Source organism: Ranitomeya variabilis, chromosome 5, assembly GCF_051348905.1.
Source record: "Ranitomeya variabilis isolate aRanVar5 chromosome 5, aRanVar5.hap1, whole genome shotgun sequence".
Taxonomy (NCBI): Eukaryota; Metazoa; Chordata; class Amphibia; order Anura; family Dendrobatidae; genus Ranitomeya; species Ranitomeya variabilis.
The window spans coordinates 222,978,255-222,994,590 of NC_135236.1; the positions used below are offsets into that span (position 1 = coordinate 222,978,255).

The 16,336-nt window shown below is 40.8% G+C and overlaps 1 protein-coding gene across 1 annotated transcript in view; it reads left to right on the top strand.

The window, feature by feature from the left end:
- Nucleotides 1-333: 333 nt before the first annotated feature.
- The window catches only part of LOC143773558 (tetratricopeptide repeat protein 24-like), a 222,677-nt gene continuing 206,674 nt past the window's right edge, over nucleotides 334-16,336 (top strand). Inside the window, exons 1-2 of the mRNA XM_077260964.1 lie at nucleotides 334-406; nucleotides 14,697-15,358. Of these exons, the coding sequence (XP_077117079.1) occupies nucleotides 14,710-15,358 (649 nt within the window). The 5' untranslated portion in view covers nucleotides 334-406; nucleotides 14,697-14,709. The remainder of the gene's footprint in view (nucleotides 407-14,696; nucleotides 15,359-16,336) is intronic.

The following is a 16,336-nucleotide window of genomic DNA, read 5'->3' on the forward strand; positions in this document are numbered from 1 at the left end:
ATCCAAAATCTGCATGTAATAGCATTTTTTGGATTTGACAATTCCGTGATTTGACAATGAATGCACCAATATTATTTTTGTATGCACTTTTCCTCCATTGAAAATCATCATAAAGCTGATTGGATCTGTACCACATTTCCCCAGCTTTGTAAGCACTAACAATACTTGTTTTGCGCCCACATCACTACATAGGTACAATCTGCTCTAAGCAAACATCCATGTGACCGTCCCCTCCTCGGACAGGTATGCTTAGCTTTCTTTTGCTTCTCACTGCGAACACTTGATCATTAGTTACTAAGGTAGCAGTTGCAAACAATTCACAGAGCAAGACAGCTTTGGAGAACATGACAATATAGGACGCTGGTCACAGACAAGATATTCCTACTTTCCGTATGAAGATTTCATGGTGAATAGAACTTTATTTTAATTCATAATTAGTAACATAGAAATGTATTGATCACAATAAAGTAATTTTTTAAGTATACATACAATAAGTATTTAATGTATTAGTATTCACATCAGATTTAATATTGCTAGAGCTTCATTAAAGTGGTTTTAAGTTATATGCTATAAGCTGAAAAGAATCAAATATTTAATCTACGGGAAGAGTTTTGTGCACCAGTTCTACATTGTAGCCATTTGTCAACAATCGAACCATAGCGACATTTTATCCACATTGATAGTATTGTCCAATGGCTTTAGTACTGTACATGATGGCAATATAAGTAACTGAAATGTCACTGTAGTGGCATAAATATGCTATGCTGTGTAGCTGTGCTGCCACTGTACAGGTGCTTCTCACAAAATTAGAATAGTTAATTTATTTCTGTTCTTCAATACAAAAAGTGAAACTCATGTATTATATAGAGTCATTACAAGCAGAGTGATCTATTTTAAGTGTTTATTCCTGATAATGTTGATGATTATGGCTTAAAGACAATCAAAACACAAAAGTCATTATCTCAGTAAATTAGAGTAATTAACAAAAAAAAACCTGCAAATGCTTCCTAAGTGTTTAAAAAGGTCCTTTAGTTTGTTTCAGTAGGCTCCACAATCATGGGGAAGACTGCTGACTTGGCAGATGTCCAGAATGCAGTCATTGACACACTCCAGAAGGAGGGTAAGCCACAAAAGGTAATTGCTAAAGAAGCTGACTGTTCACAGAGAGCTGTATCCAAGCATATTAACGGAAAGTTGAGTGGAAGAAAACTGTGGTAGAAAAAGGTGCACAAGCAACCTGGATAACCGCAGCCTTGAAAGGATTGTTAAGAAAAGGCCATTCAAAAAATATGGGTGGTTCACAAGGAGTGGACTGCTGCTGGAGTAATTGCTCCAAGAGCCACCACACACAGACATATCCAGGACATGGGCTACATGTGTTGCATTCCTTGTATCAAGCCACTCATGATCAATAGACAATGTGAGAAGCGCCTTATATGGGCCAATGAGAAAAAGAACTTGGCTGTTGCTCAGTGATCCAATGTATTGTTTTCAGATGAAAGTAAATTTTGCATTTCATTTGGAAATCAAGGTCCCAGAGTCTGGAGGAAGAGTGGAGAGGCACACAATCCAAGTTGCTTGAGGTCTAGTGTGAAGTTTCCACAATCAGTGATGGTTCAAGGAGCCATGTCATCTGCTGGTGTAAGTCCACTGTGTTTTATCAAGACCAAAGTCAGCGCAGCCGTCTACCAGGAAAGTTTACAGCACTTCATGCTTCCCTCAGCCGACAAGCTTTTAGGAGATGGAAGTTTCATTTTCCAGCAGAACTTGGCACCTGTCCACACTGCCTAAAGCATCAATACCTGGTTTAAAAACAACAGTATCACTGTGCTTGATTGACCAGTAAACTCTCCTGACCTTAACCCCATAGAGAATCTGTGGGGTATTATCAAGAGGAAGATAAGAGACACCAGACCCAACAATGCAGAGCTAAAGGTTTGCATCAAAGCCACCTGGGCTTCCATAACACCTCAACAGTGCCACAGGCTAATCGCCTCCATGCCACGCCACATTGATTCAGCAATTGATGCAAAAGGAGCCCTTACCAAGTATTGAGTGGATTTACTGAACATACATTTCAGTAGGCCAACATTTCTGATTTTAAAATAATTTTTCAAGCTGGTGTTATAAAGTATTCTAATTTACTGAGATAATGACTTTTTGGTTTTCATTGGCTATAAGCCATAATCATCAACATTAACAGAAATAAAAACTTGAAATAGATCATTCTGTTTGTAATGACTCTATATAATATATGAGTTTCACTTTTTGTATTGAAATAAATTAACTTTTTGATGATATTTTAATTTTGTGAGAAGCACCTGTAGACAAACAAAATATAAACAGTAAAAATAATATACACTGGCGCTGCACTTAACAAAACAAAAGGGAAATTGATATAGAGCAAGCGGCGAGGGAAAGCGAGCAAAGAATAGTGAGCAGCTGGTGAGATGACGGGGTCTGTGCTGCACCGCGTCTAAAATAGATACTAAGGTAAAAAGAGGTAGGTCACCTGCGCTTGTGGAGTAGTAATGCTAGAAAGTGTCCTGCGTAATGACTTCTACCATAGGGAAGTCCAGAAGATAGACAAACACAGTATTTAAATAATGAGCCTGGATCCTCAAAGAATTGTGCACATATGGATACGGACAAACCCTCCCAGGATAATCCACCCGATAGTAGCCGGTGATGCAAGCGTACTTATTGGTGTGAACAAATGTACTCACTGGATGTGGAAGCAGGAATGGTCACAGCGTGGAGAGTGCCAGTCGTCCTGACTAGTTGGTAAGTGCGGGCTGCACCGAAGGGTTGCAGGATAGTGCCGTGGCCGGCTAGGCTAGAAGAGTCTCTGCTCACTTAGCGATGGATGTGAGCGAGAACCGCCAACTCCTAGCGTGCCCCGGCCGGAAGCAACGCCGGAGCCGTGGCGGTGTTTGTTGGGGGCGTGGTACCTGATGTGACGTCACAGGGTAGGAGGACGGGAGCTTGACAGGGCAACCAATCCGACGCGTTTCGAAGGATACACTCCTTCTTGGTCAGGGATGGAGTTCCCTGTCTGGCCCGGCCTTATATGGTCTACGCCCTCTTTGCTCATAGCCTGCCTGAATAGCCCGCACATTGATTCACCCACGTATTGGAACTTGTGGGCGTTTACCTTTACCGCACTAAATTACAGTATGAACTATAGTATGGCATGTGTGCTCTGCACTTATATCGAACTTAGATGGTAATAGATGGGACCACTTGGTTCCTCCTTAAGTGGGACTATGGAGGCCTATACCAGAATTTGCTGCTTAAAAGTACATAGTCTGCCCCATATCACTATAGATATGTGGGAACATAGTCGAGGGAGGATAAGGAAGGGGGGGGGGAAAGATTAAATGGAAAGGGAATTTGGAATCATATGGTTATAACAATTAAAAACTCGAAGTTTAATTATAATGAAACTAAAAATCATACATATTAAAAACCCATATATGGGTATATCTAGTTTACTCATAAAATTACTCATTATAAAGGAATTGATAAAAACATAACATTGTTAAGCATATGTATAGAATGCTATATCTCATTATTGGTCGTAGGCTGTGGGGTCACCAGAGGAGATACCCACATAAGCATATGGCCACCTAATATTAAATTGTTGGTAAAAGGCTCGTGTTGGACTAGTTGGGTAACGAACACACTTAAAGTTACCCTTAGTGTTTAAAACGCATACAGCTCTATTTCTTGATTAAGCCCTTTGGGGGCCAGGGTGTCCAGTGTAAAAATCCACTTGGATTCAATCCTGGACATTATTTTGATAAAGTCTCCTCCCCTAGGGTTTTGCTGAACTGTTTGAATCCCACAAAACATGATATTAGTACATGGTCGGTTGTGCTTCTCCACAAAATGGCGGGATAAAGGGTGCCCTGTAAAACCCTTTTGAATGTTGTCCAGATGCTCTTTTATTCTCACTTTTAGTTGTCTTTTTGTGCAGCCCACATAAATTTTATAGCACGGACATGTGAGTGTATAGATGACCCCTGCTGTTTCGCAGGAAATTTTGCTCTCAATAGGGAAACTTTTTGTACCGCTTGAATCCTTAAATGTAGTTTGAATATACCTCTTGCGGGATGTCCGTTTACAGCATGAACACCAACCACATTACATAAATCCCAGATTACGGGGATCTACTGTTTTGCTAGATAAATCTTTGCTTAACATAATCGGTTTTGTGGTTGGTGCCAAAAGAAGACCCTGGTGACCCCACAGCCTATGACCAATAATGAGATATAGCATTCTATACATATGCTTAACAATTTTATGTTTTTATCAATTCGTTTATAATGAGTAATTTTATGAGTAAACTAGATATACCCATATATGGGTTTTTAATATGTATGATTTTTAGTTTCATTATAATTAAACTTCAGCAAATTCTGGTATAGGCCTCCATAGTCCCACTTAAGGAGGAACCAAGTGGTCCCATCTATTACCATCTAAGTTCGATATAAGTGCAGAGCACACATGCCATACTATAGTTCATACTATATTTTAGTGCAGTAAAGGTAAACGCCCACAAGTTCCAATATGTGGGTGAATCAATGCGCGGGCTATTCAGGCAGGCTATGAGCAAAGAGGGCGTAGACCATATAAGGCCGGGCCAGACAGGGAACTCTATCCCTGACCAAGAAGGAGTGTATCCTTCGAAACGCGTCGGATTGGTTGCCCTGTCAAGCTCCCATCCTCCTACCCTGTGACGTCACATCAGGTACCACGCCCCCAACAAACACCGCCACGGCTGCGGCGTTGCTTCCGGCCGGGGCACGCTAGAGTTGGCGGTTCTCGCTCACATCCATCGCTAAGTGAGCAGAGACTCTTCTAGCCTAGCCGGCCACGGCACTATCCTGCAACCCTTCGGTGCAGCCCGCACTTACCAACTAGTCAGGACGACTGGCACTCTCCACGCTGTGACCATTCCTGCTTCCACATCCAGTGAGTACATTTGTTCACACCAATAAGTACACTTGCATCACCGGCTACTATCGGGTGGATTATCCTGGGAGGGTTTGTCCGTATCAATATGTGCACAATTCTTTGAGGATCCAGGCTCATTATTTAAATACTGTGTTTGTCTATCTTCTGGACTTCCCTATGGTAGAAGTCATTACGCAGGACACTTTCTAGCATTACTACTCCACAAGCGCAGGTGACCTACCTCTTTTTACCAAAATATAAACAGTGGGTAGGGAAAGTATTTAGACCCCTTTACATTTTTCACTCTTTGTTTCATTGCAGCCATTTGGTAAATTCAAAAAGTCCACTTTTTTCACATTAATGTACACACTGCACTCAATCTTGACTGAAAAAAAACAGAAATGTAGACTTTTTTTGCAAATTTAACAGGAAAGAAAAACTGAAATATCATATGGTCATAAGTATTCAGACCCTTTGCTCAGACACTCATATTTAAGTAACATGCTGTCTATTTCCTTGTGATCCTCCTTGAGATGGTTCTACTCCTTCATTGGAGGCAAGCTGTGTTTAATTAAACTGATATGACTTGATTTGGAAAGGCACACACCTGTCTATATAAGACCTCACAGCTCACAGTGCATGTCAGGCCAAATGAGAATCATGAGGTCAAAGGTACTGGCCAAGGAGCTCAGAGACAGAATTGTAGCAAGGCACAGATCTGGCCAAGGGTACAACAGAATTTCTGCAGTACTCAAGGTTCCAAAGAGCACAGTGGCCTCCATAATCCTTAAATGGAGGCCACTGTGCTCTTTGGAACCTTGAGTAATGCAATGGAAGAAGTTTGGGACCACCAGAAGTTTTTCGAGACCTGGCTGTCCAGCGAATCTGAGCAATTGTGGGAGAAGAGCCTTGGTGAGAGAGGTAAAGAAGAACCCCAAGATCACTGTGGCTGAGCTCCAGAGCTGCAGTAGGGAGATGGGAGAAAGTTCCACAAATTCAACTATGACTGCAGCCCTCCACCAGTTGGGCTTTTATGGCAGAGTGGCCTGAAGGAAGGCTCTCCTGAGTGCAAGACATATGAATGCCCGCATAGAGTTTGCTAGACAACATATGAAGGACTTCCAGACTATGAGAAATAAGATTCTCTGGTCTCACTAGACGAAGATAGACCTTTTTGGTGATAATTCTAAGAGGTATGTGTGGAGAAAAACAGGCACTGCTCATCATCTGCCCAATACAATCCCAACAGTAAAACATGGTGGTCGAAGCATCATGCTATGGGGGTGTTTTCAGCTGCAAGGACAGGACGACTGGTTGCCATTGAAGGAAACATGAATGCGGCCAAGAACAGATATTCTGGATGAAAACCGCTTTCAGAGTGCTCTGGACCTCAGACTTGGCCCAAGGTTCACCTTCCAACAAGACAATGACCCTAAGCACATAGCTAAAATAACAAAGCAGTGGCTTCAGAACAACTCTTTGACCATTCTTGACTAGCCCAGCCAGAGCCCTGACCTAAACCCAATGGAACATCTCTGGAGAGATCTAAAAATGGCTGTCCACCAACATTCACCATCCAGCCTGATGGAACTGGAGAGGATCTGCAAGGAAGTTTGGCAGAGGATCCCCAAATCCAGGTGTGAAAAACTTGTATCATTCCCTAGAAGACTCATGGCTGTACTAGCTCAAAAGTATGCTTCTACTCAACACTGAGAAAAGGGTCTGAATACTTATGACCATGTGACATTTCAGCTTTTCTTTTTCAATACATTTTCAAAAATTACTACATTTCTGTTTTTTTCAGTCAAGATGGGGTGCAGGGTATACACTAATGAGAAAAAAAAGAACTTTTTTGAATTTACCAAATGGCTGCAATGAAGCAAAGGCTGAAAAATTTAAAGAAGTCTGAATACTTTCCATACCCACTGTATACCCTCTTTGTCCAGTTACTGTGGGCAACCGCATGCCGAACAGTTCATGAATGTCCACAGAACACAATAGGCACCAACAGACAACATTAAGTTGCAGTCTATAAACATGCCGGACCTTACTTTGTCCAGTTACCATGGGTGACCGCACAGTTCATTAACTGACCCTCGTCAGTGCACACAGTTCCCCAACTCTGGGTTACCTTCCTGGAGCTCCTGCTCCACACGCTGACTCCTTGTCAGTCCTCTCTCCTGGGGAAGCTGTCTTACTGGGATCACCATCCCTGTGACCAGGGCACTCACGACAGTCCAGACCCGCAAAAGAAACAGTAGCTTCCCCAACGCAGTGCCATCACAGACTCTGCACATACGGCCTCTCCATGTGCTCTTCAGGAAATCCACTCCTAGGACCTTCCAACATACAGGCCTTCAGATCCATGGCCTCACCATGTGCTTTTCCAGGAATCCGATCCTACTCCCAGGATCTTCCAACACAGGCCATCCAGGACCTTACACTCTGACCATTCAGGTCCATACACTCTGAACACAGAGTCCCATGTGACCCAAACCCTGGTCACATTATGTAGCTGTAACCACCCCCATAGGTGGGAGGTGTGTGGTTAGTCAGTCCCACCCAGCTCTTCAACTAACCCTGTAAGCCTCCCTTTAAACTAAACAAATACTTGTGGCACCACAGGTCCCAGAACAACATTACTGGCTTACAGTGCAGCGGACTGCCTCTGCGACACATAACGGGCATTTACAATATTGCTGGTCACTGTATCACCATCACAGTTACGCCTGCGACTGCCATGCACTCCCATGGCCTCAATACACCTCCGTGCGTATTCTGAGGAGAACATACAGTGCCCCCTAGCTGTAACAGGGGTCACTGCATCACAATATATATATATATATATATATATATATATATATATATATATATATATATATATATATAAAATTGCAGCACTGCAATGGAAATCACAAGATCGGTAACATGGTGAAAATGATGATGAAAAAATGGAAACAGTTTTATCAATCTATTCAGTATAATGAGCACCTGACACAGAAATACATGCACTTACACATCTTGGCTGCTATGCTTGAAGCTATTAATGATTGTCTAAGGAATGTTCTTGCATGCTAAATTCACTTCAGCATACAAATCAACAAGATTCGCTGTTGGCAGCTCCTTTTGCAATTGTGTACTTGATGAGAGGCAAGTCCGGAGATACTGAAAGCCATAGTAGCACATTTAGGCCATGTAGTCCACTAACACTAGCATGAACCACAAGGGATCTACCATTGTTGAAAACAACTCCAGAGATATTTTGGATTAAATGGCTGTACTACTGGTTCCATGACCAATTTAAAGTAATGGGAAACTGTTAATGTACCGATTAACAAGACTAGAGGAAAGTAGGTTGAGTAGGACTGGTGTGATGTTTCCTTGTAAAGGCCTCTTCATGGCTGGATGACTCGCTCATAGCCCGATGTCATGTAAACACCTTCTGATACCTTGTGTGAGCACTGACACATTAGGCTTGGTAAGTCCAATTTCCCTTACAGTACAGACTGGATCATAATGCACCATTATTCTACTATGATTATCTGTCCATGCAGAAATTCACCTCTGTGCTCCTCCTATTGTCATTCCAGTTTGTCATTGTTCTCCTAACCACTAGGACACGCAACGTTGAACGCTACTGACATCTTGGCCTACATGCAATGCAATGTGCTGGAGTGATAAACCAAGGTTCCTCATTTAAAGGATTCTTTCCCTATCATTTGCAACAAGTGGGGATAATTGGCACCTTGATGAACAGGAGGCATTGTACAATCATCCCACATGATTTTATGTGATTTTTGAGTTTTTATGTAGTTAAAACAAATTTACTTTCAATTTGACTTTTATGCCTCTCCCACATCCACAGATTGGAGCTAAGTACTTGAAAATGTAATCATTTGTAGGGCTTACTGACACCTGATACTTTCTTGATTTGCATAAACCACCCACTTGTCATTCCTGGTGTTGCATTTTCAATGTTAAGGAGTATATATACAGTGTGCATGTATATACACAAATGTCTACACTGTCACTGTTGCTCTCATTTAGTGGACATCTTTGACAATGGGATAGGTGGAAATTACTTCTCCAAGCCACCTTAAGCACAATTTTGGAAGATCTCTTATCTTGCTTCCATGATTGATGGCCAGAAATATAGTTATATGTGTTCTGTGTAGACTAGGTCCTGGTGCCCAGTCAATAGCTGGACCAGTCACTTGACCAATGGCAGAATAGGTCTGGTGGCTAATGGGAACACATAATGCTCTATTAAAACCCACATGAAGCATCTATTCTTTTCCAGTTATTGCTCTGTTCATGTTTCTACTACTGCACTTCATTCTGATTGAGCTTATTTATTCTGACCAGGCACAAACTCATGACTCTTGGATGTTATATTGAATTTAACCTTGAATTTTGGCTACTGATTTTGTGATTTTCCCTTCCTATGTGATACTGACCTAATTTACTGATGATTTCATCCTCAACTTGCTGCATTATCCGGTAACTACTCCATAGGCTATATTGAGGCTTCTGCAGTGAAGGCCACATCCATGAATCGGGGTGAAAACCATAGTGTCCATAGGACAGGTTAAATGGATTGACTTGTGCCAAGTCTGAATGTAAAAGCTCTATTTAGAGATGACAGTTCCCCGTAGCCATGGGTATGTATATGACCTCCAGGCACCCTTGGCATTGCCTGTCTCTCGGGTGTAACAAGAGGATCAGGGAGATAAAAATCAATGATCGTATGCATGTTTCACATGTGTTCAGTTTTTTCTATTTACTTTTATATATTTGTTTTGCTTTTTACTCAAATGATTAAGTATTTTATATGTAAACAATACATAGACTATACTCATAATGCAATGAAATTTGTCATCTGGAACTTAGGCTTTTTGCTACACGATTTAAACTCAAGCTTACTTCTACTTATGGAGACACTTTAATTTAGCAAAGACTTGAATGAGTAGTCACAATTGTATACATAAAGCCAATGTCATTAGGTGCTAGGTAGCAGGAACCTGTTTTACATCTTCGGTTTGCATAGCAGTTTGAAATGAGATTTGTGCAATCCACCAAGCTATTTACAGACTCATCAAAATACTAAAAATCTCTATATATTTTACAGATTGTGTTGGGTTAACCAGAGCCAAACTGAACTAGCAGCAAAATGATACATTTGGGATAACCCATAATGCAGGAAAAGGCATTAAAAGGCAAATTGAGCTGCAATAAGCTCTTTTAATGCATCACAAGTGCAATAGTGCTTTGTTTTATGTTAATACAAAATTAAATTTAGTCATAAGGGAACAATGAATCTGTTGTCGCTTTTATATTTATTTTTCTTATCAATTATATTACGTTAATTATGCAGCCACTTGAACAGTTTATCTCGCAGTCTCAATCCATGACTCAGTGGTTGAATGGCTTTGGAATGTTTTTAGAGTTAACACCGTAAAATGTGGTATGTTTATATCAAACATTTAATGAGGCGCTAATGAGCTCCCTGGGTATCTAATATCACAATGGGTTCTGCAGAGTCGGCAGAGTTGAGTTTACACATGTTCCACTTAGGCAGGTGCTCGATATAAGAGGATTTATTTAATGTTTTCAGATGTCATAGATTGCATTACATAATAATAGTTATCAAAGAAGTCAAGGTGCATTCTCCAGTTGTCAGACATCTCTTATTAAAAATGACATATTATCCAAAAACCTATCTAGTTTAACAGTGAAAATAAAATTAACTTTCCATAACTACTTCCATATTTTACGTAAGTCAGTTTCTTTGGTTCACCAAGTTTCCAATTATACTAATGATCAATAAGTATAGCCTTGCTACAATGATTGATATTTTCCATGAAGGCTATTTTGCAAGGAAAGGTGAAAATGAAAATATACAGTATGAATGGCACAGAATAGAACAGTAACAGAAACATATCCTTTTTAAGAAACATGGAAATAGTATTTCTTGTAAGTAAAATGGGAATTAGGCCAGGAAAAAGAACAGAAAGGGTGCCCATCTTAGATTATGTACAGATTAACTAAACTGTAGCCATATCCACATCCTCCAACTGGCCTGGTGAAGGCTAAATGAGTGTCTTTTGGGCTTTTGTTTGAAAGCCCTAAAAAATTAAGTATGGAACATTCTTTACAATGGTATCCTGCAAAAAACCTATACCATACAGCGTGCATCTTTTTGCAATGGGATTCTAAGGGGGACAACTATTGGAGCTCCTTTTAAAGTAAATTGTCTGTCTAGAACTTTTCCAAACATAGTCAGAACCATGATGTGAACATTGTCTGTAAAGCTGGTAAAGCTGAGATTTCCATAGCAGGTACGGCTCCTTCCAGAAAATCTCCTTTTGGTTGCTTGAAGGAGTTGGTTGCAAATTGAGTTACCTCTTCAACGACAACCATATTCCTAAGTTTTTCCTTCAGAGCAATTCTTTTTAATTAGTTTGCACATATCTCTAGCAACAAACATAGATGACTTGGCTAAGGCTAGTTTCACACTAGCGTTTGCATGAGCTGCGGACTTCCCCCGTGAAGCCCCGCCCTCGGCCGCACCTCCGCCTCTAGCTCCGCCTACTTCTGCATGCGGCCGGCTTGCGGCTTGTGTACCTATCTTTACCATTAGGTACGCAGGTCGTGCCGCAGTATGCGGATGCTTCCGCATGCGTCGTTTTGACGATGCGGCAAAAAAATGAAATTGCTACAAGCTGCATTTACGCTGCTCACCGCATCGTCAAAACGACGCATGCGGAAGCATCCGCATACTGCGGCACGACCTGCGTACCTAATGGTAAAGATAGGTACACAGGCCGCAAGCCGGCCGCATGCTGAAGTAGGTGGAGCTAGAGGCAGAGGTGCGGCCGAGGGCACTGCTTCATGGAGGAAGTCCGCAGCCCTCCGCAGCTCATGCAAACGCTAGTGTGAAACTAGCCTAAGTCTGCACATTCTTATGCTGTTTTTTTTAAATACCCCCTATTTCCACAAGTGCTAATAGCACAAGTACCACTACACCATTAGCACTCCAAGATCTTTAGATGGATGCCAATCCCCATTACTTCAACACTGGAAAAAGTCAGCAAAATTTCACAGAAAAGATGGCATTTTAAATTAACATAGGGGCCTATTCATCAAGCTTGCGCTATCCATTTTTGACAGAGTACATGGTGCTGAAAAATTTATTATGAGGCGCACGCCACGTAATGAATTTTGTGGCTCTCGTAAGTGTACGATTTTGCAAAGTATCAGAAATACTACTCCAGTCAGGGAGTAGAGTAGCATTTCTGGTGTAGAAAATGCCACCCCATACCCTCCCCACCTCCACCCATCTCTGTGGAGCTTAAAGTGGGGTAAAACTCAAAAATCTCAAAACTTTTTCTCAGCCAATCGTTGCGAAAAAAATTTCACCCCTTTTCAAATCTTTCAAACCACTTTTGTGGCGTAAATGCTTTGATGAATCGACCTCATAGTATTCCCTAAATTTTGGTGAGTTTCATAGAGTAGAGTAATGTAGGGCTCAGGTACCGGCTTTACTGGTGGGTCATCAGCGCTCTTTGGCGTTTCCCAGTACATGCGCACTACAGTACTTTGTTCTACCCTTGGCAGGACAGAGAAGTGTGCCTGCACAAGAATACAATGGAGGACATTGTGTGAATGACGTAGTACGCATCTTCAACATGAAGCAGGGAAAGAAGACACCATTCGTAAGAGAGCAGGCATCAGATCAAGACCTCAAACGCCCATCGGACCAGACCGCCTCTTCAGTAAGCTATTTTTTAGGATCTGCGGACTGGATTGGGTACTCTTTTACAGCATTCTAGTATGCTGTAAAAAAAGACTCTAATGGTAGTGGTCCTACCTTACATGGGAAAATACTGGAGACAGGTTCCCTTTAAATACATATTAAGCCAAGTTTTGATATTCTATTATTTTTAGGAGGAGATGTACTATTTACATGGCCAAATTTCAAAAGAATAAGACACCATTTTCATTTATATTGCTACGACTTCTTTTTCCAATTTTCAGTTAATAGTTTCCACCAAATATTTTGTTGTCAATTCTGAAAAAAAAAGTTTTTGGTAACTAAAATGTTTCTCGCACTGTGTAACTCTCATAGCTCACATTTGGTAACTGTTAGTCTCTTTTTCTAGAGAATATTATAACAATCTAAACCAGCTCCCTAGCTTGTGATGTCTTCTCACCTCTGCCATTTATTATTTTATTTCAGAGCCCCTAAATTGCTTTTATCTTCAGCATCTGATCCATGTCATCTGTGGTTGTTAAATGCTGGTAAGGTTAGGAGGAAAATGGATTGTGGTTTATGAGTAGTGTTAAGCCACCGCTGTGTCTCTTCCCAAAATACACAAACACATATCTCCTAAATCTAAGACTATGAAATAAAATGATAGTATTTGAGTAGGTTCTCTTGAGGTAATTTAGGCTAGAGTAAATGGATTAATATGCCATCAATAAAAAGTTTATAATGTATCGGCTCTAGGATTTAAAAAGAATATTAGTTTCTGGTATAATTACCCTATAATTCTCAATATGATGGGTTTAAACAGGACTTCCCATCTGAGACACTTATGGCATCAAGGGGATATGCTATAAATGTCAAGAATAACCCACATCTGTGTTGAGAGCTGGGCCCACACATTGTCAGGAATGGAGTGTTGGTTGTGCACATGTGGTTGTCTCTATTCATTTTCTTGAAAACCCAAAAAGGAATGAGTACACCCATAACACAGTAATTGTGGAAGCTCATATAAAAATTAATGGAGAGATAATCCTGGATCATGATTAGGAAAAGCATGCTACATCGTCTCAATCCAATGTGTGAAAAAAAGTTAGTAGTTCCAGCTCCTTTTAAAATTTCCAATTCTTTATTTCCCCATTAAAAATGCAAAGTCCTTGTGCAAAGTGGATGTAGTTACAGTGGATACAGAAAAACAAGCAATGCGTTTCGATCTAATATGATCTTGTGAAGCTGTGAAAAAGATCATATTAGATCGAAACGCGTTGCTTGTTTTTCTGTATCCACTGTAACTACATCCACTTTGTACAAGGACTTTGCATTTTTAATGGAAAAATAAAGAATTGGAAATTTTAAAAGGAGCTGGAACTACTAACTTTTTTTCACACATTGGATTGAAGACACATTGGGTCAGGACGGGTTCTGTGCACCTGTGAAGCAAATCGGTGAGCTGGCTGAGGCTTCGCCTCATATTTATTTATTTACTACATCGTCTCACCTTGGCTTTGCTCGGATTGCTTTGTAGGCCGTGTGTTTGACGCATTATAGCCTCAGACCAACTATGCATCCACCAGTTAAAGGAACACCCAAAATAATATGGTCAAATAATTGATAGTGCAGACCATTAATAGTGAGTAATAGAATGCAAAATGTATTGAGACAAGAAAAGGAGCAGTAAAAAACATGGTACTAACAGCATATAGTGTGCACCCGCCAAGTACACAGGTGACCAATAAATAGTTGACATAAATAGAAAGTATGCAGAAGAGGGATAACAGATGTTGTAAAGACAATACATATATATATATATATATATATATATATATATATATATATATATATATATATATATATATATATATATATCCACCAGTTAAAGCAGAACACAATACCACATGCCATTTGAAAGGCAACTTTTTAAAAGTATAATTCTGTTCCTTTTATCTGAGGATATTGTATATTTTTCCGACAGGTTTTAAAGCACCATGGCAGACTTAAAGGTTTCAATAACTCTACAGCAGCAAAACACCATTCAGTCAAAAATACTGTCACTGTGCAAAGATGGAAGCCACTTATTAAATCATGATGACATAAATGGAGCTCTGAGAACCTTCAAACAAGCCTTCCTACTTTCCTCCAAGATACCAGAAGAAAAAATTCAGAAAGACTGTTTATTCAATCTTGGTGCCACTTATATTTGTGTTGGAAAACCCAAGAAAGCTTTAAAATGTCTTATAAAATCCAGACTTAGTGGAATGGAAGAAAGAGATGGAGATCTGTTTTTCAATATAGGCGCTGCTTATGATGAAATGAAAGAGTATAGCAAAGCTGTGAAGTTTTATGAAAGGGCCATCAATGAATATGGTTATGATAAACTCAAGAGTATTGCGGATGCTCTTATTAAGCTGGGGTACTGTTTTGTCATGACTGGTGACCTTTCCTCTGCTGCACATTCATTCAGACTTGCAGGTCACACATACGTAAAAAACCACAAACTAGAAGATGCAGCTATGGCCATGAGAGAGGCTGCTAAATACATGATAAACAGTCAAGCGTTTTCCCAGGCTGCAGTGCTCCAAACGTTGAACTCTTGTGTGGAGTCATTGATAGGTATATCTGATATACAACTGCTTGGTAAGTGTATTTTCTTTCTTACATAAGCTGACTTAGTTGATGCATGAGTATGGGGACAGGCATTCACTAGAATGGTTTGTTATATATTATATATATACACACACAACATATTTTGCTGATTATAAAAAGCACTGGACTATAAGATGCACCATAAATTTTTGGGGTGGAAATAGGAAAAACATTTTTTTTAAATAAAATAAAATGGTGATGCATCTTATAATTTGTTTTAACAACAGCTAACCTGGGGGCAGCACCATTGGAGCGAGGTCACAGGGGGCAGGGTTAACTGCTTCAGGAGGCGGCAGGAGGAGTGTGTCGATGCTGTGTTGCCATTAGATGTTGGCACCAGTGAGCAGAGTTCCCTTTCCCATTCAGTTCCCTGTGGTGGGCTTCTGGAAAATGGCCACCAGTGGCAATGCATGCACAGATCGAGATTATTATTATTATTACTGTACATTTTTAATAGCGCCATTTATTCCATGGCGCTTTACATGTGAAAAGGGGGCAAATATAGACAAATACAACTAAACATGAGCAAAAAACAAGGCACACAGGTACATAAGGAGGGAGGACCCTGCCCGCGAGGGCTCACAGTCTGCAGGGGATGGGTGAGGATACACTAGGAGAAGGTAGAGCGGGTTGTGCGGTAGTTCAGTATGTTGAGGATCACTGCAGGCTGTAGGCTTGTCGGAAGAGGTGAGTCTTCAGGTTCTTTTTGAAGGTTTCTATGGTAGGCGAGCGTCTGATGTGTTGTGGTTGAGAGTTCCAGAGTATAGGGGAAGCATGGGAGAAGTCTTGGATGCGGTTGTAGGAAGAAGAGATGAGAGGGGAGTAGAGAAGGAGGTCTTGAGAGGATCGGAAAACAAAGAGATCCCGAGAAACAAGATCTTGCCCCACTTCTTCTGCCGTCACCAGCCTCCTGAAGCAGCCACTCTGCCTGCTGTGACCCTACTCCACTACCGCTGTCACTCCTCAATA